The 26340-nt window shown below is 47.0% G+C and overlaps 1 protein-coding gene across 2 annotated transcripts in view; it reads right to left on the reverse strand.

Annotated features, from left to right (window-relative positions):
* LOC119930044 (connector enhancer of kinase suppressor of ras 2-like) overlaps positions 1-26340 on the reverse strand; it is a 266115-nt gene that overhangs the window by 165449 nt on the left and 74326 nt on the right. For both annotated transcript variants that reach the window (XM_038748473.1, XM_038748472.1), the window contains exon 3: positions 16764-16927. In XM_038748473.1, coding sequence (XP_038604401.1) covers positions 16764-16927 — 164 coding nt within the window. The remainder of the gene's footprint in view (positions 1-16763; positions 16928-26340) is intronic.

Genomic DNA, 26340 nt, shown 5'->3' on the forward strand with positions numbered 1-26340 from the left:
TAAGTGCTTGGGAAGTACAAGTTGGCAACATATAGAGACAGTCCCTACCCAACAGTGGGCTCACAGTCTAAAAGGGGGAGACAGAGAACAAAACCAAACATACTAACAAAATAAAATAAATAGAATAGATATGTTCAAGTAAAATAAATAAATAAATAAATAGAGTAATAAATATGTACAAACATATATACACATATACAGGTGCCGTGGGGAAGGGAAGGAGGTAAGACTGTGAGCCCACTGTTGGGTAGGGACTGTCTCTATATGTTGCCAACTTGTACGTCCCAAGCCCTTAGTACTGTGCTCTGCACACAGTAAGCACTCAATAAATATGATTGATTGATTGATTGATTGATTGAGAGGGGGACGAGGGGGAGCCGTGTGCCGGGCCAGCCACCAGTACTAAAATCAACTCCTCCACTCTGGGCCCCCTCTTCAAGTCTTGTCCACCACTGAGCATGGGGGTCCGATGAAAGATGGGGGGGTCGGTCCTTCCTGGTCACATGGTCAGGGTGGCCCGGCTTCCATTATCGGGGGAGGTGGGCGAAGTTCTCCATAAAGAGTCACGAGCCCCTGAAGGCTCGGGCTGACCACTCTCCACCCTGGAACCCAGACCAGAGGAGTAGCCCTTGGGACATTCATTCATTCAGTCATATTTACTGACCACTTACTGTGTGCAGCACACTGTACTAAGTGCTTGGGAAAGTACAGTATAGCAAGAAACAGAAACAATTCCTGCCTACAACAAGCTCACAGTCTTATCTCAGCTTAGAGCATCCGTCTCCGCTGTCTGCTCTGTCGCAGCTGCCTCTTTTATTATGGTTTTTGTTAAGCACTTACTATATGTTGCCAATATGTACTTCTCAAGCGCTTAGTACAGTGCTCTGCACACAGTAAGCGCTCAATAAATACGACAATGAATCTTCTAGACTGTGAGCCCACTGTTGGGTAGGGACCGTCTCTATATGTTGCCAACTTGTACTTCCCAAGTGCTTAGTACAGTGCTCTGCACACAGTAAGCACTCAATACGATTGAATGAATGAATGAATATGCCAGGCACTGTACTCTGCACTGGTGTAGACACAACCTTACCAGGTTGGACAGAATCCCTGTCCTACATAATGATGGCATTTATTAAGTGCTTACTATGTGCACAGCACTGTTCTAAGCGCTGGGGAGGTTACAGGGTGATCAGGTTGTCCCATGGGGGGCTCACAGTCTTAATCCCCATTTTACAGATGAGGGAACTGAGGCCCAGAGAAGTTAAGTGACTTGCCCATAGTCACACAGCTGACAATCGGCCAAGCAGGGATTTGAACCCATGACCTCTGAATCCAAAGCCCGGGCTCTTTCCATTGAGCCACGCTGCTTCTCTACATAATAATAATGGTATTTGTTAAGCACTTACTATATGCAAAGCACTGTTCTAAGTGCTGGACTGAGGCTCACAGTCTTAAGTCCCATTTTACGATGAGATCACTGAGGCACAGACAGTCTAGAGGGTGAGAGAGACATTAATATAAATAAATAAATAAATGACAGATATGGACAGCAGACAAGTGGAGTAGCTGGGATTGGAACTCAGGTCCTTCTGACCCCCAGGCCCATGCGCTAACCACTAGGCAGTACTGCTTCTCTGCCTCCATCCTGGTTTAGTTATGGAATCATACAATCAATCAATCAATCAATCAATCGTATTTATTGAGTGCTTACTGTGTGCAGAGCACTGTACTAAGCGCTTGGGAAGTACAAGTTGGCAACATATAGAGACGGTCCCTACCCAACAGTGGGCTCACAGTCTAGAAGTGGGAGACAGAGAACAAAACCAAACATATTAACAAAATAAAATAAATAGAATAGATATGTACAAGGAAAATAAATAAATAGAGTAATAATAAATAAATAGAGTAATAATAGAGTAATAATAAATAAATAAGAGTAATAGCTCTGGTTTTACCACCTGAATCATTAGGTGTCATTAAGTGGCAGAGGCACTTTGGCCAGCTTGATTGCAAACTCCTTGAGGACAGGGATCACTTTTTCCATTATCCTCTCCCAGGTGCTTAGCACAGTGTCCTCCACCCAGTAGGCACTCAGTACAGCTCAATGCGTAGACCGAGAAGCAATATAGTGTCGTGGAAAGACCACAGGCTTGGGAGTCAGCAGAGTTGGGTTCTAAGTCTGGCTCCACCGCTTGCCTGCTATGTGACTTTGGGCAAGTGACTTCACTTCCTCAGGCCTCATCTGTAAAATGGAGATTAAATATCTGTTCTCCCTCTTATCAATCAGTGGTATTTATTGAGCACTTAATGTATGCAGAGCACTGTACTAAGCACTTGGGAGAGTACAAAATAACAGATACACTCCCTGCCCACAACAAGCTTACAGTATCTTATTTAGATTGTGAGTCCCATATGGGGCAGGGATAGTGTTTTCCAACCTGAGCATCTTGTCTCTACTCTGGTGCTTAGTACAGTGCTTGGCACAAAGTAAAGTCTTAACAAATACCACAATTATCAATTATGTGAGCCCACTGTTGGGTAGGGACTGTCTCTATGTGTTGCCAATTTGTACTTCCCAAGCGCTTAGTACAGTGCTCTGCACATAGTAAGCGCTCAATAAATACGATTGATGATGATGATGATTAGTAGGCACCTGGAACCAAGCTTTGCACCCAAGAAGCACTCAGTCCAGAGCCGAATAAATTTGTCACCTGTACAGGACTATGAACATGAAAGGTTCCCAGTACAGTACTCTGCACACAGTAGGTACCCAGTACATAATAAAATAATAATAATGGCATTTATTAAGCACTTACTATGTGCAAAGCACTGTTCTAAGCACTGAGGAGGTTACAACTTGATCAGGTTGTCCCACGGGGGGCTCACAGTCTTAATCCCCATTTTACAGATGAGGTAACTGAGACACAGAGAAGTTAAGTGACTTGCCCAAAGTCACACAGCTGATAACTGGCGGAGCTTGGATTTGAACCCATGACCTCTGACTCCAAAGCCCGTGCTCTTTCCACTGAGCCACGCTAAGTAACATAGCCTAGTGGACAAAGGACAGGCCTGGGACTCATAAGGACCTGGGTTCTAACCCCAGCTCCTCCACTTGTCTGCTGCATGACCTTGGGCAAGTCATTTCACTTCTCTGTGCCTCAGTTACCTCATCTGTAAAATGGGGATTAAGACTGCGAGCCCCATGAGGGACAGGAATTGTGTCCAACCTGATTAGCTTGTATCTACCCCAGTGCTTAGAATAATGATGGACACGTAGTAAGGACTTAACAAATACCATCATCATAATCACCATCATCATCATCACTATTATTATTATTGTTATTATTACAGTGCTTGGCCCACAGAAGACACCAGTACATGAAGGCCTGGCTCTCTTTCCTGCAGAATTTCTGGGAAAAGGGTGGATTTGCCAAAGGGAAAATGCTTTCCTTAGTAGCTGGGAGGAGGGAGTGTGAGTCCCACAAAAAGAGCAGCACAGAGAAGTGATCGGCAAAGAGAATTTTCCCCTCAGATGCCTGCCTGGGACCTCGGCCCCACTCTCCGCAGTACTCGCCCTTGGCTCTTGTCAATCAATCAATCAATCAATCAATCGTATTTATTGAGTGCTTACTGTGTGCAGAGCACTGTACTAAGCGCTTGGGAAGTACAAGTTGGCAACATATAGAGACAGTCCCTACCCAACTGTGGGCTCTCCCTGAGAAGGCAGCTCCTCCGTTCGCAGCCTCGAAAATGCCTTCTCCGAATATCGGGCCACGCGTGGGGAAGAGCATCTTTCTACAATGCTGATGAGGAAGTGCAAATTCATGTCACGGTCACTGAGCCCTTCTGAAATCCGCGAGAAGGTGTAAATGCGGAGATCGTTTTGTTTTTCCCAGCGGAAGGGCAGGGGGAGTGCTCACATGACAGGCACTGAGCCTCTCGTCAGCCTCCGTGTGGAAGGGAACTCATCATCAGGAGGAAAGGCAGATCACGATGCCTCGGTTTGGAATTCCTCAGCCTCCCCGTGGCTTGTCTGTCCAAATTGCTCATTTAATTGACCAGTTTGGCAGCATAAATGTCGCCAAAAAAGAGACCCACTGGAGGGTGGGTTCGGTTCCCTCATCTGTAAAATGGGGATTAAGACTACGAGCCCCACGTGGGACAGGGATCATGTCCAGCACGATTAGTTTGTATCTACCCCAGCACTTAGTAGGTACCTACTAAGTATGGGTCTGGGCGTCAGAAGGACCTGAGTTCCAATCCCAGCTCCTCCACTTGTCTGCTGTCCATATCTGTCATTTATTTATTTATGCCTGACACATACTAAGCACCTAACAATTACCATTAAAAAAAAATGAGTCTTAAGAAATGTACCACCCTTTTCTGAGGGAAAGAGGTGTCTTGGTTGTGGGGTCTTGTTTGGGGTTGAGGAGATCTTGGGGATGGAGACAAGAGAATCAATCAATAAATCATACTTTTCAAGCTCTTACTGTGTACAGAACACTGTACTAAGCACTTGGGAGATTTATTACTCTATTTTACTTGTACATATTTACTTGTCTATTTTATTTTGTTAATATATTTTGTTTTGTTGTCCATCTCCCCCTTCTAGACTGTGAGCCCACTGTTGGGTAGGGACCGTCTGTATATGTTGCCAACTTGTACTTCCCAAGCGCTTAGTACAGTGCTCTGCACACGGTAAGCGCTCAATAAATACGATGGAAGGAAGGAAGGAAGGAAGGAAGGAAGGAAGGAAGGAAGGAAGGAATGAGATTACAGTATAACTGAATAGGTAGACATGTTCCCTCTCTACCACGAACTTACAGTCAAGCACAGAGGGCCTTTCCGCCTGAAGAGGTACCATCTAATCTGTCTGCCTGGAATTATAATTAAAATTGTGGTATTTGTTAGGCACTTACTATGTGTCAAGCTCTGTATTAAGCACTAGAGTGGATACAAGAGAATCAGGTCCCACGTGGGGCTCACAGTCTAAGTAGGATGGAGACCAGGTATTGAATCCCCATTCTGCAGATGAGGGAACCGAGGTACAGAGGAATGAAGGGACTTGCACAAAGTCAACCAGCAGTCAAGTGGCAGAGCCAGGATTAGAACCTAGCTCCTCTGCCTCCCAGTCCTTTGGAGGAAGTCCTATATATGTTTGTACATATTTATTACTCTATTTATTTATTTGATTTGTACATATTTATTCTATTTATTTTATTCGGTTAATATGCTGTGTTTTGTTCTCTGTCTCCCCCTTCTAGACTGTGAGCCCACTGTTGGGTAGTGACCGTCTCTATGTGTTGCCAACTTGTACTTCCCAAGCGCTTAGTCCAGTGCTCTGCACACAGTAAGTGCTCAATAAATACGATTGAATGAATGAATGAATGAAACAAATACCAACAAATACCGACATGATTATTATTAGTAATAGCAATGGCATTTATTAATTGCTTACTATGTGCAAAGCATTGTTCTAAGCACTGGAGAGGTTACAAGGTGATCAGGTTTTCCCACGGGGGGTTCACAGTCTTAATCCCCATTTTACAGATGAGGTAACTGAGGCACAGAGAAATTAAGTGACTTGCCCAAAGTCACACAGCTGACAAGTGGTGGAGCCAAGATTTGAACCGATGACCTCTGACTCCAAAGCCCGGGCTCTTTCCACTGAGCCACGCTACATATTAACATTATTAACATTAGTACAACACTTAGTACAGTGCCTGGCACATAGTAAGTACTTAACAAATACCATAATTATTATTATTGTTAAGGGACACTACTCAAGGAGCTTTCGTATTTGATGTCTACAAAAGAGGACCAAAGGTCACAGTGCCCTTTCTCCAACCATTCACTCATTCATTCAATCGTATTTATTGAGCGCTTAACTGTGTGCAGAACACTGTACGAAGCACTTGGGAAGTACAAGTTGGCAACGTATAGAGATGGTCTCTACCCAACAGCGGGCTCACAACCAAGAAAGGAATGATCTCACCAGGCTTTTCTAAGCTACTACTTTAAAAAATATATATTGTATCTGTTAAGTGCTTGTATGTCAGGCACTGTACTAAGTGCTGGGGTAGATAATAATAATAATAATAATAATAATAATAATAATAATAATAATAAAAATAATAATAATGGCATTTATTAAGTGCTTACTATGTGCAAAGCACTGTTCTAAGTGCTGGGGAGGTTACAAGGTGATCAGGTTGTCCCACAGGGGGCTCACAGTCTTAATCCCCATTTTACAGTTGAGGTAACTGAGGCCCAGAGAAGTAAAGTGACTGGCCCAAAGTCACACAGCTGACAATTGGCGGAGCCGGGATTTGAACCCATGACCTCTGACTCCAAAGCCCGGGCTATTTCCACTGAGCCACGATGATGACCGTGTGTGTTCTGTGCTTACAGTGTGTCAAGCACTGTTCTAAACCCTGGGGTTGATAGAGATAATCTGGCTGGACACAGTCCAGATTCATTCATTCATTCATTCAATCATATTTATTGAGTGCTTACTGTGTGCAATCAATCAATCAATCGATTGTATTTATTGAGCGCTTAGTGTGTGCAGAGCACTGTACTAAGCGCTTGGGAAGTACAAGTTGATCCAGGCCAGATGCAGGAGGTGGGAGAGACGTTGGTGGTGAGACAGATGAGATGGAGGTTCATGAGAAGGACGGCATTAGAGGAGCGAAGTGTGCGGGCTGGACTGGAGCAGGAGAGTAGTGGGGTCAGATAGGAGGGGGTGAAGGGATGGAGCCCACCGCTCTCTACCTCAGTTTATCCCGGGGCTGGGTGCGGATCAAGACAGAATCCTGCCAGGTTCGGGCTGGAAGCAGGGAGGCGAGGGACCTTACGTCTTCTCCCCCAACTGCCAGTTTGGGGCTGTTGGGGGGTAGGGGGCTGAGTGGGGCTCTGCCTCCTGCTTACACGGAGGGAAGGATCGGGGGGAGATCTGGGATAACGGTCTGAGGTTTGACTCAACGAGGAGGAGGAGGAGGACGGCTCAACTTCCAGAAGAAGCTCAAAACTCTGATTTACACCCCAGGAAGAGGCCCAGCTCTGCCCTCCAAGCTGCCTCCCCGGAAGCCCAAGAGCCCCAAGGATCAGCCGGGGGTGTGTGGAGGTGGAACTGCCGCAGGAAACAGTGTGACTCAGTGGAAAGAGTCAGGGCTATGGAGTCAGAGGTCATGGGTTCGAATCCTTTCCCTTCAAGGGCCTACTGAGAGCTCACCTCCTCCAGGAGGCCTTCCCAGACTGAGCCCCTTCCTTCCTCTCCCCCCGTCCCCCCTCCATCCCCCCCTTACCTCCTTCCTTTCCCCACAGCACCTGTATATATGTATATATGTTTGTATATATTTATTACTCTATTTATTTATTTTACATGTACATATCTATTCTATTTATTTTATTTTGTTAGTATGTTTGGTTTTGTTCTCTGTCTCCCCCTTTTAGACTGTGAGCCCACTGTTGGGTAGGGACCGTCTCTATACACTCACTCCCTTGGTGACCTCATTCGCTCCCACGGCTTCAACTATCACCTCTACGCTGATGACACCCAGATCTCCATCTCTGCCCCTGCTCTCTCCCCCTCCCTCCAGGCTCGCATCTCCTCCTGCCTTCAGGACATCTCCATCTGGATGTCCGCCCGCCACCTAAAGCTCAACATGTCGAAGACTGAGCTCCTTGTCTTCCCTCCCAAACCTTGTCCTCTCCCTGACTTTCCCATCTCTGTTGACGGCACTACCATCCTTCCCGTCTCACAAGCCCGCAACCTTGGTGTCATCCTCGACTCCGCTCTCTCATTCACCCCTCACATCCAAGCCGTCACCAAAACCTGCCGGTCTCAGCTCCGCAACATTGCCAAGATCCGCCCTTTCCTCTCCATCCAAACCGCTACCCTGCTAATTCAAGCTCTCATCCTATCCCGTCTGGACTACTGCACTAGCCTTCTCTCTGATCTCCCATCCTCGTGTCTCTCTCCACTTCAATCCATACTTCATGCTGCTGCCCGGATTATCTTTGTCCAGAAACGCTCTGGACATATCACTCCCCTCCTCAAAAACCTCCAATGGCTACCGATCAATCTGCGCATCAGGCAGAAACTCCTCACCCTGGGCTTCAAGGCTCTCCATCACCTCGCCCCCTCCTACCTCACCTCCCTTCTCTCCTTCTACTGCCCAGCCCGCACCCTCCGCTCCTCCACCACTAATCTCCTCACTGTACCTCGCTCTCGCCTGTCCCACCATCGACCCCCGGCCCACGTCATCCCCCGGGCCTGGAATGCCCTCCCTCTGCCCATCCGCCAAGCTAGCTCTCTTCCTCCCTTCAAGGCCCTCCTGAGAGCTCACCTCCTCCAGGAGGCCTTCCCAGATTGAGCCCCTTCTTTCCTCTCCCCCTCGTCCCCCTCTCCATCCCCCCGCCTTACCGCCTTCCCCTCCCCACAGCACCTGTATATATGTATATATGGTTGTACATATTTATTACTCTGTTTATTTATTTATTTATTTATTTTACTTGTACATTTCTATCCTACCTATTTTATTTTGTTGGTATGTTTGGTTCTGTTCTCTGTCTCCCCCTTTTAGACTGTGAGCCCTCTATCGGGTAGGGACTGTCTCTATGTGATGCCAATTTGTACTTCCCAAGCGCTTAGTACAGTGCTCTGCACATAGTAAGCGCTCAATAAATACGATTGATTGATTGATTGATTGTACTTCCCGAGTGCTTAGTACAGTGCTGTGCACACAGTAAGCGCTCAATAAATACGATTGATTGATTGATTGATTGAACTGCCTCCGGAAACAGTGTGGCTCAGTAGAAAGAGCCCGGGCTTTGGAGTCAGAGGTCATGGGTTCGAATCCCAGCTCTGCCAACTGTCAGCTATGTGACTTGGGGCAAGTCACTTAACTTCTCTGTGACTCAGTGACCTTATTTGTAAAATGGGGATTAAGACTGTGAACCCCCCGTGGGACAACCTGATCACCTTGTAACCTCTCCAGCACTTAGAACAGTGCTTTGCACATAGTAAGCGCTTAATAAATGCCATTATTATTATTATCATTATTATTATTATTATTAAACCTGCCCTCCTGGGCATTCACCTGCTCTGGGGCCATGGGCACACCTCTATACCGGGGCACCTCCAGGGAACCTCGCTCCCGTGTGCAGGAGCATCCAGTCAGCATGGGCAGCTTCTGTTTAGGAAAGAGCACGGCCTTGGGAGTCCCAGATCCCACATGGGCTCACAGTCTTAATCCCTATTTTACAGAGCTAACTGGGGCCCAGAGAAGTGAAGTGACTTGTCCAGGTTCACGCAGCTGACAAGTGGCGCAGCTAGAATTGGAACCCAGATCCTCCGATTCCCAGGCCCGAGCTCTTTCCACTAAACCACGCTGCTTCTCGAACTTGGCATCTGCAGTTTCTAGATGATGTCTCATACTGAGAAAACGCTCACGCTCTGAACCGACATAACGAGGACCTGTGACAATTATTACCGATGATTGATTAGGATGCTGATCAAGGCCCTGCTGAGCGCTCACCTCCTCCAGGAGGCCTTCCCAGATTGAGCCCCTTCCTTCCTCTCCCCCTCGTCCCCCCTCCATCCCCCCATCTTACCTCCTTCCCTTCCCCACAGCACCTGTATATATGGATATATGTTTGTACATATTTATTACTCTATTTATTTATTTATTTTACTTGTACATATCTATTCTATTTATTTTATTTTGTTAGTATGTTTGGTTTTGTTCTCTGTCTCCCCCTTTTAGACTGTGAGCCCACTGTTGGGTAGGGACTGTCTCTATATGTTGCCAATTTGTACTTCCCAAGCGCTTAGTACAGTGCTCTGCACATAGTAAGCACTCAATAAATACAATTGATTGATTGATTGATTGACTGATGCTGCAGCGTTCGATATCACCCCCTTGTTGCTGGATGATAAGTTTCTCGGCATGGAATATTTTGGGAGGTTCGAATCCACCACTAGTGTATTTATGGAGCGCTTACTGTGTGCAGAGCGCTGTACAAAGCGCTCGGGAGAGTACAATACAACAATAAACAGACACATTCCCTGCCCACAACGAGCTTATAGTCTAGACGGTGGCTTTTCAGGGAACTCCCACTCTAGGAGTTTGCTAAGATCCTGACGGACTCTGGGAAGACTGTTCACTTAAACAGGCTGCTCCGTTCAGTAGTTTGAACCTAGAAATGGACCCCAAGGAGCCCTTAATTGAGAAAACTAGGTGTTTTTTCCTCCTCTGTCATGCTTTAATGAGCTATTCGGCTGGCAGACTCTCCGGGAGATCCGATTAGGTTTGCCGTTTGAGTGTCAGATTGGAGTTGACGTCCGAGAGGAAACCTGCTCAGTTGAAAGGATGAGTTTCCTTAGACGCATTCTCGGTAGCCTTAAAATATGAATCCTCGTATTCCCTGGGAATCAAGGGCTAATGTCAGACCAGACATGCACCAAAATACGGCAAACAACAGTAGAGACTGATTGTCAATCAGAGAATGGCGCAACTCAAGGATCCCCAAGAGGACAATTAATTAAGTCTAACGCCAGATCCAACATGACTTGGGCAGATGGAGATTTGAAAAGCAGAGATCAGCAAGGAGTACCTGAAGATTCTTTTAGAAGCAATTTATTCATTTCTATTAATATTTGTCTCCCCCCTCTAGACCATCAACTCGCCTTGGGCAGGGAATGTGTCTACCAACTCTGTAACAGAGAAGCAGCGTGGCTCAGTGGAAAGAGCCCGGGCTTTGGAGTCAGAGGTCATGGGTTCGAATCCTGGCTCTGCCAATTGTCAGCTGTGTGACTTTGGGTAAGTCACTTAATTTCTCTGTGCCTCAGTTACCTCATCTGTAAAATGGAGATGAAGACTGTGAGCCCCTGTGGGACAACCTGATCACCTTGTAACCTCCCCAGCGCTTAGAACAGTGCTTTGCACATAGTAACCGCTTAATAAATGCCATTATTGTTATTATTATTATTATAGTGTACTCTCCCAAGCACTTAGTACATTGATCTAATCTGTAAGCTCGTTTTGGGCAGGGAATGGGTCTGTTTATTGTTTTAGTTTGCTCTCCCAAAGCTTAGGACAGTACTTTTCACACAGTAAGCGTTCAATAAGTACGCATGAATAAATAAATGCTCTGTGCACAGAAAGTGCTCAGCAAATATGACTGATGGATTGATGGACTGATTGATTGAAGTATGGGAAGTTGACTTTATTAAGCTCTTACTGTGGGCTGATGCCCGAATGGTGATCCAGGGGCAAAGAGCAATGGCTCTGGGAATGAGAAGACCCCCTCTCTGGTCCCGGCTCGGCCTGCTGGGGTGCTGCCATCAGCGGCGAGGGGATGGCAGCGTGGCTCAGTGGCAAGAGCCCGGGCTTTGGAGTCAGAGGTCATGGGTTCAAATCCCTGCTCTGCCAATTGTCAGCTGTGTGACTTTGGGCAAGTCACTTCACTTCTCTGGGCCTCAGTTACCTCATCTGTAAAATAGGGATGAAGACTGTGAGCCCCCTTTGGGGCAACCTGATTACCTTGTAACCTCCCCAGTGCTTAGAACAGTGCTTTGCACATAGTAAGCGCTTAATAAATGCCATTAATAATAATAATAATAATAATGGTGGGGAGCGGGAGGGGACTGTTTCTGACCAGGACCACCCAGGATGAGCCGTGGGCTGGAAAGGAATCCTGAAGAGAAGCTGGGAAATGTGGATGATTTTAGGACACTCAATCAGCTCTCTTCCTCAGGATTATCCTCTCTCTCTCTCTCTCTCTCTCTCTCTCTCTCTCTCTCTCTCTCTTTCTCTTTTTGTGGCTTTTGTTAAGTGCTTATTATGTCTCAGGCATTGTTCTCAGCACTGGGGTCGGTACAAGTGAAGCAGCATGGCTTCACATGAAGAGCACCGGCCTAGGAGTCAAAAGGTCATGGGTTCAAATCCCGGCTCCACCACTTGTCTCCTGTGTGACCGTGGGCAAGTCACTTCACTTCTCTATACCTCAGTTCCCTCATCTGTAAAATAGGGACTAATACTATGAGCCCCATGTGGGACGGGGACTGTGTCCAAGCCAATTATTCTGTATCTATCCCAGTGCTTAGAACAGCTCCTGGAACATAGTAAGCACTTAACAAATACTATTTTATTATTATTAATATTATTATTATTATTATTATTTCAAGTTAATTAGATTGGACACAGTCCCTGTTCCACATGGGACTCACAGTCTTAGTAGGAAGGGGAATAGGCATTGAATCCCCATTTTACAGTTGAGGAAAATGAAGCACAGAGAACAATAATAATAATAATAATAATAATAACAATAATGATGTTGGTATTTGTTAAGCTCTTACTATGTGCCAAGCACTGTTCTAAGTGCTGGGGTAGATACAAGGTAATCAGGTTGCCCCACTTGGGGCTCACAGTCTTCATCCCCAGTTTACAGATGAGGTAACTGAGGCACAGAGAAGTTAAGTGACTTGCCCAAGGTCACACAGCTGACAAGCGGTGGAGCCAGAATTCGAACCCATGACCTCTGACTCCCAAGCCCGGGCTCTTTCCACAGAGCCACGCTGCTTCTTGCAAGTGAAGTGACTTGCCCGAGGTCACAAAGCAAGTAATTGACAGATCCGGGTTTAGAATCGAGGTCTTCTTATTCCCAGGCCGCTGCTCTGCACACAGTAAGCGCTCAATAAATACGATTGGATGAATGAATGAATGCTCTTTCTCTTCTCCCAGTACAGCCCAAAACACGCTCCTCGCTTCCCTCAAGACAACCTACTCACTGGGCTTTTTTCCCTTCTCTCCCACTGCCGACTCCTGCCTCACACAGCTGCTCCTGCCTGGAACTCGCCAACCTCATTTTGAATATACAGTGCTAAGCGCTTAATACAGTGCCCTGCACACAGTAAGCTCTCAGTAAATACAACTGAATGAATGAATGAATGAAACCACATCTCCTCCACGAGGCCTTCCCTGATTAGTGTGTTTATGTTCCCTGCATGCCATCTGATCACTTCCCAGCTAACTCTTCATCTATTCATTTAGTCCTCTCAACCTACTTCTGTAGAGAAGCAGTGTGGCCTAGTGGATAGAGCCCGGGGCTGGGAGTCAGAAGGTTGTGGGTTCTAAGCAGCGTGGCTCCATGGAAAGAGCCCGGGCTTGGGAGTCAGAGGTCATGGGTTCAAATCCCGGCTCTGCCAATTGTCAGCTGTGTGACTTTGGGCAAGTCACTTCACTTCTCTGAGCCTCAGTTCCCTCATCTGTAAAATGGGGATGAAGACTGTGAGCCCCACGTGGGACGACCTGATCACCTTGTATCCCCCCGGCACTTAGAACAGTGCTTTGCACCTAGTAACAAATGTCATCGTTATTATTATTATTACTATTATCCTGGCTCCGCCGCTTGTCTGCTGTCTGACCTTGGGCAAGTCACTTCACTTCTCTGTGCCTCCATTACCTCATCTAGAAAATGGGGACCGTGAGCCCCATGTGGGACAGGGACTGTGTCCAACCCAATTTGCTTGTATCCATCCCAGCAATTAGTGCAATGGCTGGCACATAGTAAGCGCTTAACAAATACCACAATTATTATTATCATCTGTAATTCATTTTAGGGTCCATCTTGTCCGCTCCATGGCTCAGTTACCTCATCTGCACCTGCATCCTCATCGGTTCGGTTTTACCTTCACAATGTCACTAAAATTTGCCTTTTTCTCTCCATCCAAACTGTTTTACCAAGCTGATCCAAGCACATATCCTATCCCACCTTGACTCCTCACTGAACCTCCCGGCCTCCTATCCCTCCCCTCTCCAATCCATACTTCTCTCTGCTGCACGGATCACTTTTCCTAAAAAAAAGTTCCACGTCTCCCCATTCCTCAAGAAACTCCAAGAGTTTCCCGTCCACCGCTACAACAAACAGAAACTCCTTACCAAGGGCTGTTAAAGCACTCGATCAGCAATCTCCCTCATACTACAACCCTGCCCACGTATTTCGTTCTTCTAACACCGACCTACTCGCTGTACTTGGATCGCGTCTATCTCGAAGCCGACCCCTCGCCCACGTCCTTCTGGCTAGTCTGAAGAGAGAGTGGTGGGGATGTGAGGCGGAGAAAGAAAGGAGCTCAGAATCGAGGGAAGGCAATGGAGCGATCAAGAGGTGTTGGGAGCAATCCCAGACTACTAGAAGTCAAAACACCACCGGTGTGGGTCCATACAGCATCTGTCGTCGGGGGGGGAATCAGACAGGGGGATGGGAGGAATGGACATGGGACTTGTGTTCTGTCCATGGAGGTGGGGGGTCCAAACAGGAGGCTGGGCATTTGGATATGGGGCTGAAGGGACTGGACACTAGACTACCATTAGCTCTAGACTGCAAGCTCATTGTGGGCAGAAAATGTGTCTGCTTTATTGTTCTATTTTAATAATAATCATCGTGGTATTTGTTAAGCGCTTATTGTATGCCAGGCACTGTACTATGCACTGGGGTGGATGCAAGCAAATAATAACAATAATAATTGTGGTGTTTGTGAAGCGTTTACTATGCGTGAGCCACTATACTAAGTGCTGGGGTAGATACAAGCAAATCGGGTCAGATACAGTCCCAGCCCAAGTGGGGCTCACAGTCTCAATCCCCATTTTCAGGTGAGGTAACTGAAGCGCAGAGAAGTGAAGTGACTTGCCCAAGGTAACACAAAAGTCCAGTGGCAGAGGCAGGATTAGAACCCACTACCTAGAGAAGCAGCGTGGCTCAGTGGCAAGAGCCCGGGCTTTGGAGTCAGAGATCACGGGTTCAAAGTCCGGCTCTGCCAATTGTCAGCTGTGTGACTTTGGGCAAGTCACTTCACTTCTCTATGCCTCAGTTACCTCATCTGTAAAATGGGGATGAAGACTGTGAGCCCCCCGTGGGACAACCCGATCACCTTGTAACCTCCCCAGAGCTTAGAACAGTGTTTTGCACATAGTAAGTGCTTAATAAATGCCATCATTATTATTATTACTGTTATTATTATTATTACCTTCAGACCCGTTGCTCTATCCATTAAGTCATGCTGTGTCTCAGGCTATACTCTCTCGAGCGCTTAGTACGGTGCTCTATGCACAGTAAGTGCTCAGTAAATATGACTGACTGACTGGTAGTCTGAACGTAGAGTTGGTGGGTCCGGATTTGGGACTGGGGGGATTGGACAGATGGGAATTTCTCAGGAACTTGTGGGGTAAAGCTGCTCATTGGTGACTTTTCCAGAAAGTGACCAGAAAGTGACTTTTCTCCCCCGCTAAGCTTACAGTCTAGCAGGTCAGGGAATGTATCTGTTTATTATCATCATCATCATCAATCGTATTTATTGAGCGCTTACTGTGTGCAGAGCACTGTACTAAGCGCTTGGGAAGTACAAGTTTGCAACATATAGAGACAGTCCCTACCCAACAGTGGGCTCACAGTCTAAAAGGGGTAATTTTTTATTGTTACATCGTACTCTCTTGAGCGCTTGAGAAGCAGAGTAGCTCGGCGGAAAGAGCCCAGGCTTGGAAGTCAGACCTCATGGGTTCTAATCCCAGCTCCGCCACATGTCTGTTGTGTGACCTTGGGCAAGTCACTTAACTTCTCTGAGTCTCAGTTACCTCATCTGTAAAATGGGGATTAAGACTGTGAGCCCCACGTGGGACACCCTGATCACCTTGTATCCCCCGCCAGTGCTTAGAACATGCTTCTTACATAGTAAGCGCTTAACAAATGCCATCATTATATGCAGCGTGGCTCAGTGGAAAAGAGCCTGGGCTTTGGAGTCAAAGGTCATGGGTTCAAACCCCGGCTCCGCCAATTGTCAGCTGTGTGACTTTGGCCAAGTCACTTAACTTCTCTGGGCCTCAGTTACCTCATCTGTAAAATGGGGACTAAGACTGTGAGCCCCATATGGGACAACTTGATCACCTTGTAACCTCCCCAGCGCTTAGAACAGTGCTTTGCACATAGTAAGCGCTGAATAAATGCCATTATTATAGAGAAGCAGCGTGGCTCAGTGGTAAGAGCCCGGGCTTTGGAGTCAGAGGTCGTGGGTTCAAATACTGCCTCCACCACTTGTCAGCTGTGTGACTTTGGGCAAGTCACTTCATTTCTCTGGCCCTCAGTTCCCTCAGCTGTAAAATGGGGGTGAAGACTGTGAGCCCCCTGTGGGACAATCTGATCACCTTGTAATCTCCCCAGCATTTAGAACAGTGCTTTGCACATAGGAAGCGCTTAATAAATGCCATTATTATTATTACACTGCTCTGCACCCAGTAAGCACTCAATAAATATGATTGAATGAGTGAGTGAACAGAAAGGGCGGGAGAAGAGGCAGAGGGTCTGCTGGGCTGCCCTCCCGGCACGGGCTGTGGATTCAAGGCGGGGTGGAGGGAGGAACGGGGGCCTCCCCATCCCTGCCACCCTCTTGCCCTGATGGCCCCCGAGAAGCAGCATGGCTCAGTGGAAAGAGCTCGGGCTTTGGAGTCAGAGATCATAAGTTCGAATCCTGGCTCCGCCACGCGTCTGCTGTGTGACCTTGGGTAAGTCACTTAACTTCTCTGAGCCTCAGTTACCTCATCTGTAAAATGGGGATTAAGACTGTGAGCCCCACATGGGACAACCTCATTACCTTGTTTCCCCTCCCCGGCGCTCAGAACAGTGCTTTGCACATAGTAAGTGCTTAACAAATGCCCTTATTATTATTATTATTATTTACGGCCAGGGGCCCGCCGGCCACTTACCAGAGCGCAGAGCAGGTCCACGGCCTCCAGGATGAGCTCTTGGTGTCCGATGCGGGTGACGCCCAGCTCCTCGAGTTCCTGGTGCGTGATGTGGAGCAGCTGGTCCCCGCTGATCCTCTCCCTCTCGAAGCTCTTGATGTACTGCTGAAGGCAGTCGTCCAGCCCTGCCGCCGGAACGGGAGACACAGACAAGGGTCAACCTGCCAACGCCAACGGGACACCTAACTGGCCCACAAACACTTACTTCCGCAGAGCAAGACTTCCGTCCCCTCTCCGGTGCCCACGGACACTGGTCGGCCTTCGCCAACCCCCAAGAAATGGAGCGGGGCGGCATCGTGGCCGTCATTCTGACCATAGAATTGGTGCAAATCTGCCACTTGTCCTGCAATTCATTCATTCAATCGTATTTATTGAGCACTTACTCTACGGAGAGCCCTGTACTAAGTGCCTGGGAGGTTACAATAGAATAAAAACCAGAAACACTCCCAACCCACAACTAGCTTAAAATCTAGAGGACAAACTCACGGACTAGAAAAGTGCTTCACACATAATAAGCGATTAACAAATACTATGTGTATGTTTTATTGTTATAGTGTACAGTATAGTGTATATAGCATATATAGTATATATAGTGTATATAGTGTATAGTGTATATTGTTATTGTTATAGTGTACACTCCCAAGAGATCCCAGTGTTCTATTCACAGTAAGCTCTCAGTAAATTGGGGAAGCAGCGTGGCTTAGTGGAAAGAGCACAGGCTTTGGAGTCAGAGGTCATGGGTTCAAATTCCAGCTCTGCCACTTTTCAGCTGTGTGACTTTGGGCAAGTCACTTCACTTCTCCGTGCCTCAGTTCCCTCATCTGTAAAATGGGGATTGACCGTGAGCCCCCCATGGGACAACCTGATCACCTTGTAACCTCCCCAGCACTTAGAACAGTGCTTTGCACATAGTAAGTGCTTAATAAATGCCATCATTATTATTACTACCATACACACACTCTCTCTCTCTCTCTCCCCACTCCACTGGCCTTAGAGCTACTGTACTCTCTACCCAGGTCCTTGTGAACACCAAAATTATCCTTATTTCTACTAATTGAGAAATAAGTGGCCCAATGGAAAGCACATAGGCCTGGGTGTCAGGGGACTTGGGTTCTAATCCTGACTCTACCACCTGTGTGATCTTGGGTAAGTCACTTAACTCTGTGCCTCAGTTACCTCATCTTTAAAATGGGGATTTAACCCTTTCATTTATTCATTCATTCATTCAACTGTATTTATTGAGAGCTTACTGTGTGCAGAGCACTGTACTAAGCGATTGGAAAGTACAATTCAGCAACCGATAGACATAATCCCTATCCAACAACAGGCTCACAGTCTAGAAGGGAGGAGACAGACAACAGAACAAAATAAAGCAAGTAAACAGGCAACGTAGCAAGTAAACAGGTTAAATTACCTTGTGTCTTCTAGAGGGATAAAATTGGGGAAAGAAAATACACGGCGCATTTTACAGAAAATGTAGTTAGAGGATTTCAAAGACTGTTTTCAAAATAAACTCAGCTTCGGTAATGAGTGAAAACCGAGGTTTCTATCAAACAAACCCAAATCATCCTGATTCCTTGAGTAGGCCCAACTGACTGGCAGTTTCTGAAATGTGGGCCAATCTTCTAATTCATCCAGGGAAATCCTATGTTTTGAAAATTGAACGTCTCCCAAACCGATTTGGGCTAGGACCGAGAAATAAGTAACACCAAGTTTAAGGCACGTGCATAGAAACCTTGCTGATGTCTATCCAGAAGGATTTCCTTCCTTGACTTTTTTTAAGTATTTGTTAAGTGCTTACTGTGTGCCAGGCACTGTACTGAACGCTGGGGGAGATACTAGTTAATCAGGTTGGGCACGGTCCCTGTCAAGCATTCGGCTCACAGTCTTATTCCCCATTTTACAGATGAAGTAACTGAGTCATAGAGAATTGAAGTGACTTGCCCAAGGTCACACAGCAGATAAGTGGTGGTGGCAGGATTAGAACCCATATCTTTCTGATTCAATAACATTTCCCATCCAGCAATAATAATAATAACTGTGGTATTTGGGGGTTTCTTTGTTTTGTTTTTTTTAATGGCATTTGTTAAGTGCTTACTATGTGCCAAGCACTGTTCTAAGCACTGGGGTAGATACAAGGTCATCAGGTTGTCCCACGTGGGGCTCACAATCTAATCCCCATTTTACAGATGAGGGAACTGAAGCACAGATAAGTTAAGTGATTTGCCCCAAGTCACACAGCTGACAAGTGGTGAAGTCGGGATTAGAACCCATGACCTCTGACACCCAAGCCCATGCTCTTTCCACTGAGCCACGCTGCTTCGCAATAGTGGGGTGAGTGACGAGGCAGGCTCTGTGCTAAATGGTGATTATTATTATTGTTATTATTACAGTTGTTAAGTACATACTATGTGTCAAGCACTGTTGTAAGCGCTGGGATAGATAGGAGTTCATCAGATAAGTCACAGTCCCTGTCCCACATGAGACTCACGGTTCTAAACCCAGCTCTGGCATTTACCTGCTGGGTGATCTCGGGGAAGTCACTTAATTTCTCTGTGCCTCAGTTCCCTCACCTGCAAAACGGAGATTCCATATCTGTTCACCCTCCTACTTATTCTGTGAGCCCCACCTGGGACCTGATTATCCTGAATCTTCCCCAGTACATAGTACAGTGCTTGGCATACAGTAAGCGCTTAACAAATACCACAATAATTATTATTATCATTATTTGCTCATTCCCCACTTGTGGTAATAGTAATAATAATGATGGTATTTATTAAGCGCTCACTATGTGCAAAGCACCATTCTAAGCACTGGGGAGGTAACGAGGTGATCAGGTTGTCCCACGGGAGGCTCACAGTCTTCATCCCCATTTTACAGATGAGGGAACTGAGACCCAGAGAAGTGAAGTGACTTGCCCAGAGTCACACAGCTGACAATTGGCGGAGCCGGGATTTGAACCCGTGACCTCTGACTCCAAATCCCGTGCTCTTTCCACTGAGCCACACTGCTTCTCTAAGTGAGGAGTGGTAGACACTCCTCTCGGCCTGGTCTTCTCCCCTTCTCTTCTCCCACTCCTTCCTCTTCTCCCACTCCCTTCTGCCCCGATTTGCTCCCTTTATTCATCCCCCTTCCCAGCCCCCTGCACTTTCATTCATTCATTCAATCGTATTTATTGAGCACTTACTGTGTGCAGAGCACTGTACTGAGCACTTGGGAAGTACAAGTTGGCAACATATAGAGACAACTTAATATCAGTAACTTATTTAATTCTCTCAATGCCTGTCTGCCACTATAGACTGTAAGCTGGTTGTGGACGGGGATGTGTTTATTTATTGTTATATTCTACTCACCCTAGTGCTTAGTACAGTGCTCTGCATTCATTCATTCATTCAATCATATTTACTGAGTGCTTACTGTGGGCAGAGCATTGTACTAAGCTTTGCACACAGTAAGGACACAGTAAATAAAAATAATAATAATAATGGCATTTATTAAGCGCTTACTATGTGGTGAGCACTGTTCTAAGCGCTGAGCACTGTTCTAAACGCTGGAATACGATTGATTGACTGACCAGACACTGCCTCCAAGCTCCGACCCCAAATGGCAGGGAGCATTCCTTGACCTGGCAGCGTTTAACGCTCTCTCCAGAGGCCGGAGGATATTACCTGGAAAAGGCATTTGCAAAATTGAATCATTCGAACACTCACCGGCAAAATCTCATAGCTTCTTCCTCCCGTTGCGCGATACGGACGTGATTGAATTTCTCTTCTCAAACCGAATTGACGACAAGCCCCTGAAGTGGGGAATGTGCACCGGCTCTCCCCTCGCCACCCTCTCCTTTATCACAGCAGGGATTTCTTATGGAAAGACTCTCTCGCCCTGAACCGTGGTGATGGTGGGAAAATCAAGATTGGGAGGGATTAGGAAGTGAAAACTTGGCTACTCCTCAAGGCCGTGAGTCATGCAAATCCTCTCCCAAATCATCATCATCAATCGTATTTATTAAGCGCTTACTATGTGCAGAGCACTGTACTAAGCGCTTGGGAAGTACAAATTGGCAACATATAGAGACAGTCCCTACCCAACAGTGGGCTCACAGTCTAAAATAATAATAATAATAATGATAATAATGGCATTTATTAAGCGCTTCCTATGTGCAAAGCACTGTTCCAAGCACTGGGGAGGTTACAAGGTGATCAGGTTGTCCCACGGGGGGCTCACAGTCTTCATCCCCATTTTACAGATGAGGGAACTGAGGCCCAGAGAAGTTAAGTGACTTGCCCAAAGTCACACAGCTGACAAGTGGCGGAGCTGGGATTTGAACCCACGACCTCTGACTCCAAAGCCCGGGCTCTTTCCACTGAGCTACGCTGCTTCTCCATTAAGCGCTTACTATGAGCAAAGCACTGTTTTAAGCACTGGGGAGGTTACAAGGTGATCAGGTTGTCCCATGGGGGGCTCACAGTCTTCATCCCCATTTTACAAATGAGGGAACTGAGGCGCAGAGAAGTGAAGTGACTTGCCCAAAGTCACACAGCTGACAAGTGGCGGAGCCTGGATTTGAACCCATGACCTCTGACTCCAAAGCCTGGGCTCTTTCCACTGAGCCACACTGCTTCTCTGCTACCCTGCCCGCGAGGTGAACGAAACAGTCCAAGGTGGGGGACTGCCGCTGGATCGTTCGATCAATCGATCGATTGAAGTACAGCCTGGGCCTGGGAATAAGAAGGACCTGGGTTCTAATCCCGGCTCTGCCACTTAATAATAAAAATTGTAGTATTTGTTAAGCACTTACTAGGTGCCAAGCATTTTATCAAATGCTGGGGTGGATACAAGCAAATTGGGTTGGACACAACCTGTGTCCCAAGTGGGGCTCACAGTTTCAATCCCCATTTTACAGATGAGGGAACTGAGGCCCTGAGAAGGGAAGTGACTTGCCCAAGGTCACACAGCAGACAAGCGGTGAAGCCAAGATTAGAACCCATGACCTTCTGACTCCATGCTCTATCTACTACTCAGTGGAAAGAGCATGGACTTTGGAGTCAGAGGTCATGGGTTCAAATCCCAGCTCCACCAACTGTCAGCTGTGTGACTTTGGGCAAGTCACTTAATCTCTCTGTGCCTCAGTTATCTCATCTGTAAAATGGGGATTAAAACTGTAAACCCCCCGTGGGACAACCTGATCGCCTTGTAACCTCCTCAGCGCTTAGAACAGTGCTTTGCACATAGTAAGCGCTTAACAAATACCATTATTATCATTATTATTGTTATTATTATTACTATGCCATGCTGCTTCTCTGCTGGGTGACCCTGGGCAAGCCACTTCACTTCTCCGTGCCTCAGTTACCTCATCTGTAAAATGGGACTTAGGATTGTGAGCTCCTTGTGGCACCCGAACCATGTCCAACCTGATTAGCTTGTTTCTACTCCAAGGCTTACCTCAGTGCCTGGCACAGAGTAAGCACCTAATAAATATGTTTGAAAAGTAAATCAGTGGCATTTATTGAGTGCTTACTGTGTGCACCATATGGTACTAAGCACTTGGAAGAGTCCAAACAAGTTGGTAGGCATGTGCCTTGACCACAGCAAGCTTACGGTCTAGAGTAGTCGATCAGTACTATTGATTGATTGACTGGGTGATCAGGGATGAAGGTTTCTGATCAAGAACCGCATATGACATCCCCTGAGGTGGACAGACACAGTGTGGAAGCCTGAGAAATCGTTGGCAAACGTTGGCGGTTCCCAGGCACCGCTCACCAGGTCGGAGTGCTAGGGCTTGATGTCGGCACGGTGCCCAGGGGCACTCCCTGTAAATGGGACCTGGGCAAAACATTCCTGTTCATATATATATACATATATATATATATATATATATATATATATATAATGGCATTTATTAAGTGCTTACTATGTGCAAAGCACCGTTCTAAGCGCTGGGGAGGTTACAAGGTGATCAGGTTGTCCCGCGGGGGGCTCACAGTCTTCATCCCCATTTTCCAGATGAGGGAACTGAAGCCCAGAGAAGTTAAGTGACTTGCCCAAAGTCGCACAGCTGACAATTGGCAGAGCCGGGATTTGAACCCATGACCTCTGACTCTAAAGCCTGGGCTCTTTCCACTGAGCCATGCTGCCCCCCCCCCCCCCCCCCCGCCCACTGAACTCCGTGCCCTCAGGGGGGCCCCTGAAGGCCAGAGCCGAGACAGTTCGTGGGGTGCCAAGCAAACCACCAGCACTGGCATCAAGTCCTCCATGAGGGGTCTAATAATAGTAATAATAATAATAATAATAATAATAATAATAATAATAATAATAATAATAATAATAATACTATTTGTTAAGCAGTTGCTACGAAACTTACTTACTTACTTACTAGAGCAGCAGTGTGGCTCATTGGAAAGAGCCTGGGCTTTGGAGTCAGAGGTCATGGGTTCAAATCCCAGCTCTGCCAATTGTCAGCTGTGTGACTTTGGGCAAGTCACTTCACTTCTCTGTGCCTCAGTTCCCTCATCTGTAAAATGGGGGTGAAGACTGTGAGCCCCCCGAGGGGCAACCTGATCACCTTGTAACCTCCCCAGAGCTTAGAACAGTGCTCTGCACATAGTAAGTGCTTAATAAATGCCATTATTATTATTATTACTATAGGCCAGACACTACTAAGTGCTGGCGTAGAAACAAGATAATCAGATTGGACACAGTCATTGTCCCCCATGGGACTCACAGTCTTAATCCCCATTTTTACAGATGAGGAAACTGAGGCACAAAGAAGTGAAATGACTTGCCCAAGGTCACACAGCAGACAAAGCTGGCATAAGAACCCATGTCCTGCAAATTCCCTGAGGTCTTGGAGATTGGGCCCCTGGGTTCTTATGCTTCTTAGAGAAGCAACGTGGCTCAGTGGAAAGAGCCCTGGCTTTGGAGTCAGAGGTCATGGGTTCAAATCCCAGCTCCACCAACTGTCAGCTGTGTGACTTTGGGCATGTCACTTAAGTTCTCTGTGCCTCAGTTACCTCATCTGTAAAATGGGGATTAAAACTGTGATCCCACTGTGGGACAACCTGATCGCCTTGTAACCTCCCCAGGACTTAGAACAGCGCTTTGCACATAGTAAACGCTTAACAAATACCATCACTATTATTATTATTATTATTATTATCATTATTACTACACCATGCTGCTTCTCTGCTGGGTGACCCTGGGCAAGCCACTTCACTTCTCTGTGCCTCAGTTCCCTCATCTGTAAAATGGGGGTGAAGACTGTGAGCCCCCCGAGGGACAACCTGATCACCTTGTAACCTCCCCAGAGCTTAGAACAGTGCTCTGCACATAGTAAGTGCTTAATAAATGCCATTATTATTATTATTACTATAGGCCAGACACTACTAAGTGCTGGCGTAGATACAAGATAATCAGATTGGACACAGTCATTGTCCCCCATGGGACTCACAGTCTTAATCCCCATTTTTACAGATGAGGAAACTGAGGCACAAAGAAGTGAAATGACTTGCCCAAGGTCACACAGCAGACAAAGCTGGCATAAGAACCCATGTCCTGCAAATTCCCTGAGGTCTTGGAGATTGGGCCCCTGGGTTCTTATGCTTCTTAGAGAAGCAACGTGGCTCAGTGGAAAGAGCCCTGGCTTTGGATTCAGAGGTCATGGGTTCAAATCCCGGCTCCGCCACTTGTCAGCTGTGTGACTTTGGGCGAGTCACTTCACTTCTCTGCGCCTCAGTTCCCTCATCTGAACAATGGGGATGAAGACTGTGAGCCCCCCGTGGGACAACCTGATCACCTTGTAACCTCCCCAGCACTTTGGAACAGTGTTTTGTACATAGTTAGCACTTAATAAATGCCATCATTATTATTATTATTATGCCAGCCTCACTCCATGGGGAATTCTGTCCTCAGTCACACACGTCCCGTGAGAAGAAGATTGAGGACAAGGGCCCTGTTGATGAGGAGCCGGCTGGGTTACCAGCTCTCTTTTGCCTCCATGGCCTCCCTCGCCTGCGGGAGAGAGAAAGGCAAGTAGACAGGAGCAGTGCAGGCTTGGATAAAGAGACCATCCAGTTGGTTTCATTCAATCCGCCTTTATGCCAGGCACGGTCTCTGCTAGAAAAGCAAAATCTGCTGCTTCTGGGCCTCGCGGGGTTTGGCGATTGCTCCCGTGGGCCCAATTTGGCTGACACTAACTTAACTTTGCCAACGGGGAGACGCCGTTGACGCCGGAAGAATACTGAGCTTCCCTGTCAGGGCCCGACTTATCTCGGAACACAACGGACGGCAAACAGCGAACGGGAGTTGGAAGGCCTCCGGCTGGGACCTCCGGCCGGGAGGTCCAGCCTGTGACCCAGTGGAAAAGAGCCCGGGCTTTGGAGTCAGAGGTCGTGGGTTCAAATCCCGGTTCTGCCACTTGTCAGCTGTGTGACTTTGAGTAAGTCACTTCACTTCTCTGTGCTTCAGTTCCCTCATCTGTAAAATGGGGATGAAGACTGTGAGCCCCCCGTGGGACAACCGGATCACCTTGTAACCTCCCCAGCGCTTAGAACAGTGCTTTGCACATAGTAAGCGCTTAATAAATGCCATTATTATTATTATTATTACCCTGTAACCCGGGACATTTCCTTAGGGTGTTGGCTTCCAGGGAGAGGCAGAAAAACAGGCGATAACCTGACCTTCCGCAAGTAGGAAGACTGTGGGCCCACTGTTGGGTAGGGACTGTCTCTATATGTTGCCAACTTGTACTTCCCAAGCGCTTAGTACAGTGCTCTGCACACAGTAAGCGCTCAATAAATACGATTGATTGATTGATTGATAGGAATTCAGCGGGTGGGTAGCCAGCCTGAGAGTACTGTGAGATTCATTTCTATCTGGGATCAATGGGCTCTAATCCTGGGTCTGCGCCTGAGGTGCTGTGCAACCTCAGGCAAGTCACTTCACTTCTCTGTGCCTCAGCTACCTCCCAACATCGACCAAGCTAGCTCTCTTCCTCCCTTCAAGGCCCTACTGAGAGCTCACCTCCTCCAGGAGGCCTTCCCACACTGAGCCCCCTCCTTCCTCTCCCCCTCGTCCCCCTCTCCATCCCTACCGTCTTACCTCCTTCCCTTCCCCACAGCACCTGTATATATGTATATATGTTTGTACATATTTATTACTCTATTTTACTTGCACATATCTATTCTATTTATTTTATTTTGTTAATATGTTTGGTTTTGTTCTCTGTCTCCCCCTTCTAGACTGTGAGGCCACTGTTGGGTAGGGACTGTCTCTATATGTTGCCAACTTGTACTTCCCAAGTGCTTAGTACAGTGCTCTGCACACAGTAAGCGCTCAATAAATACGATTGATTGATTGATTGATCTGCAAAATGGGGATTCAATCCCCATTCTCCCTCCAACTTAATAATGATGGTATCTGTTAGGCACTTACTATGTGCAAAGCACTGTTCTAAGCACTGGGGGGATACAAGGTGATCAGGTTGTCCCAGGGGGGCTCACAGTCTTCATCCCCATTTTAAAGATGAGGTAACTGAGGCCCA

Source organism: Tachyglossus aculeatus, chromosome 6, assembly GCF_015852505.1.
Source record: "Tachyglossus aculeatus isolate mTacAcu1 chromosome 6, mTacAcu1.pri, whole genome shotgun sequence".
Classification (NCBI taxonomy): Eukaryota; Metazoa; Chordata; class Mammalia; order Monotremata; family Tachyglossidae; genus Tachyglossus; species Tachyglossus aculeatus.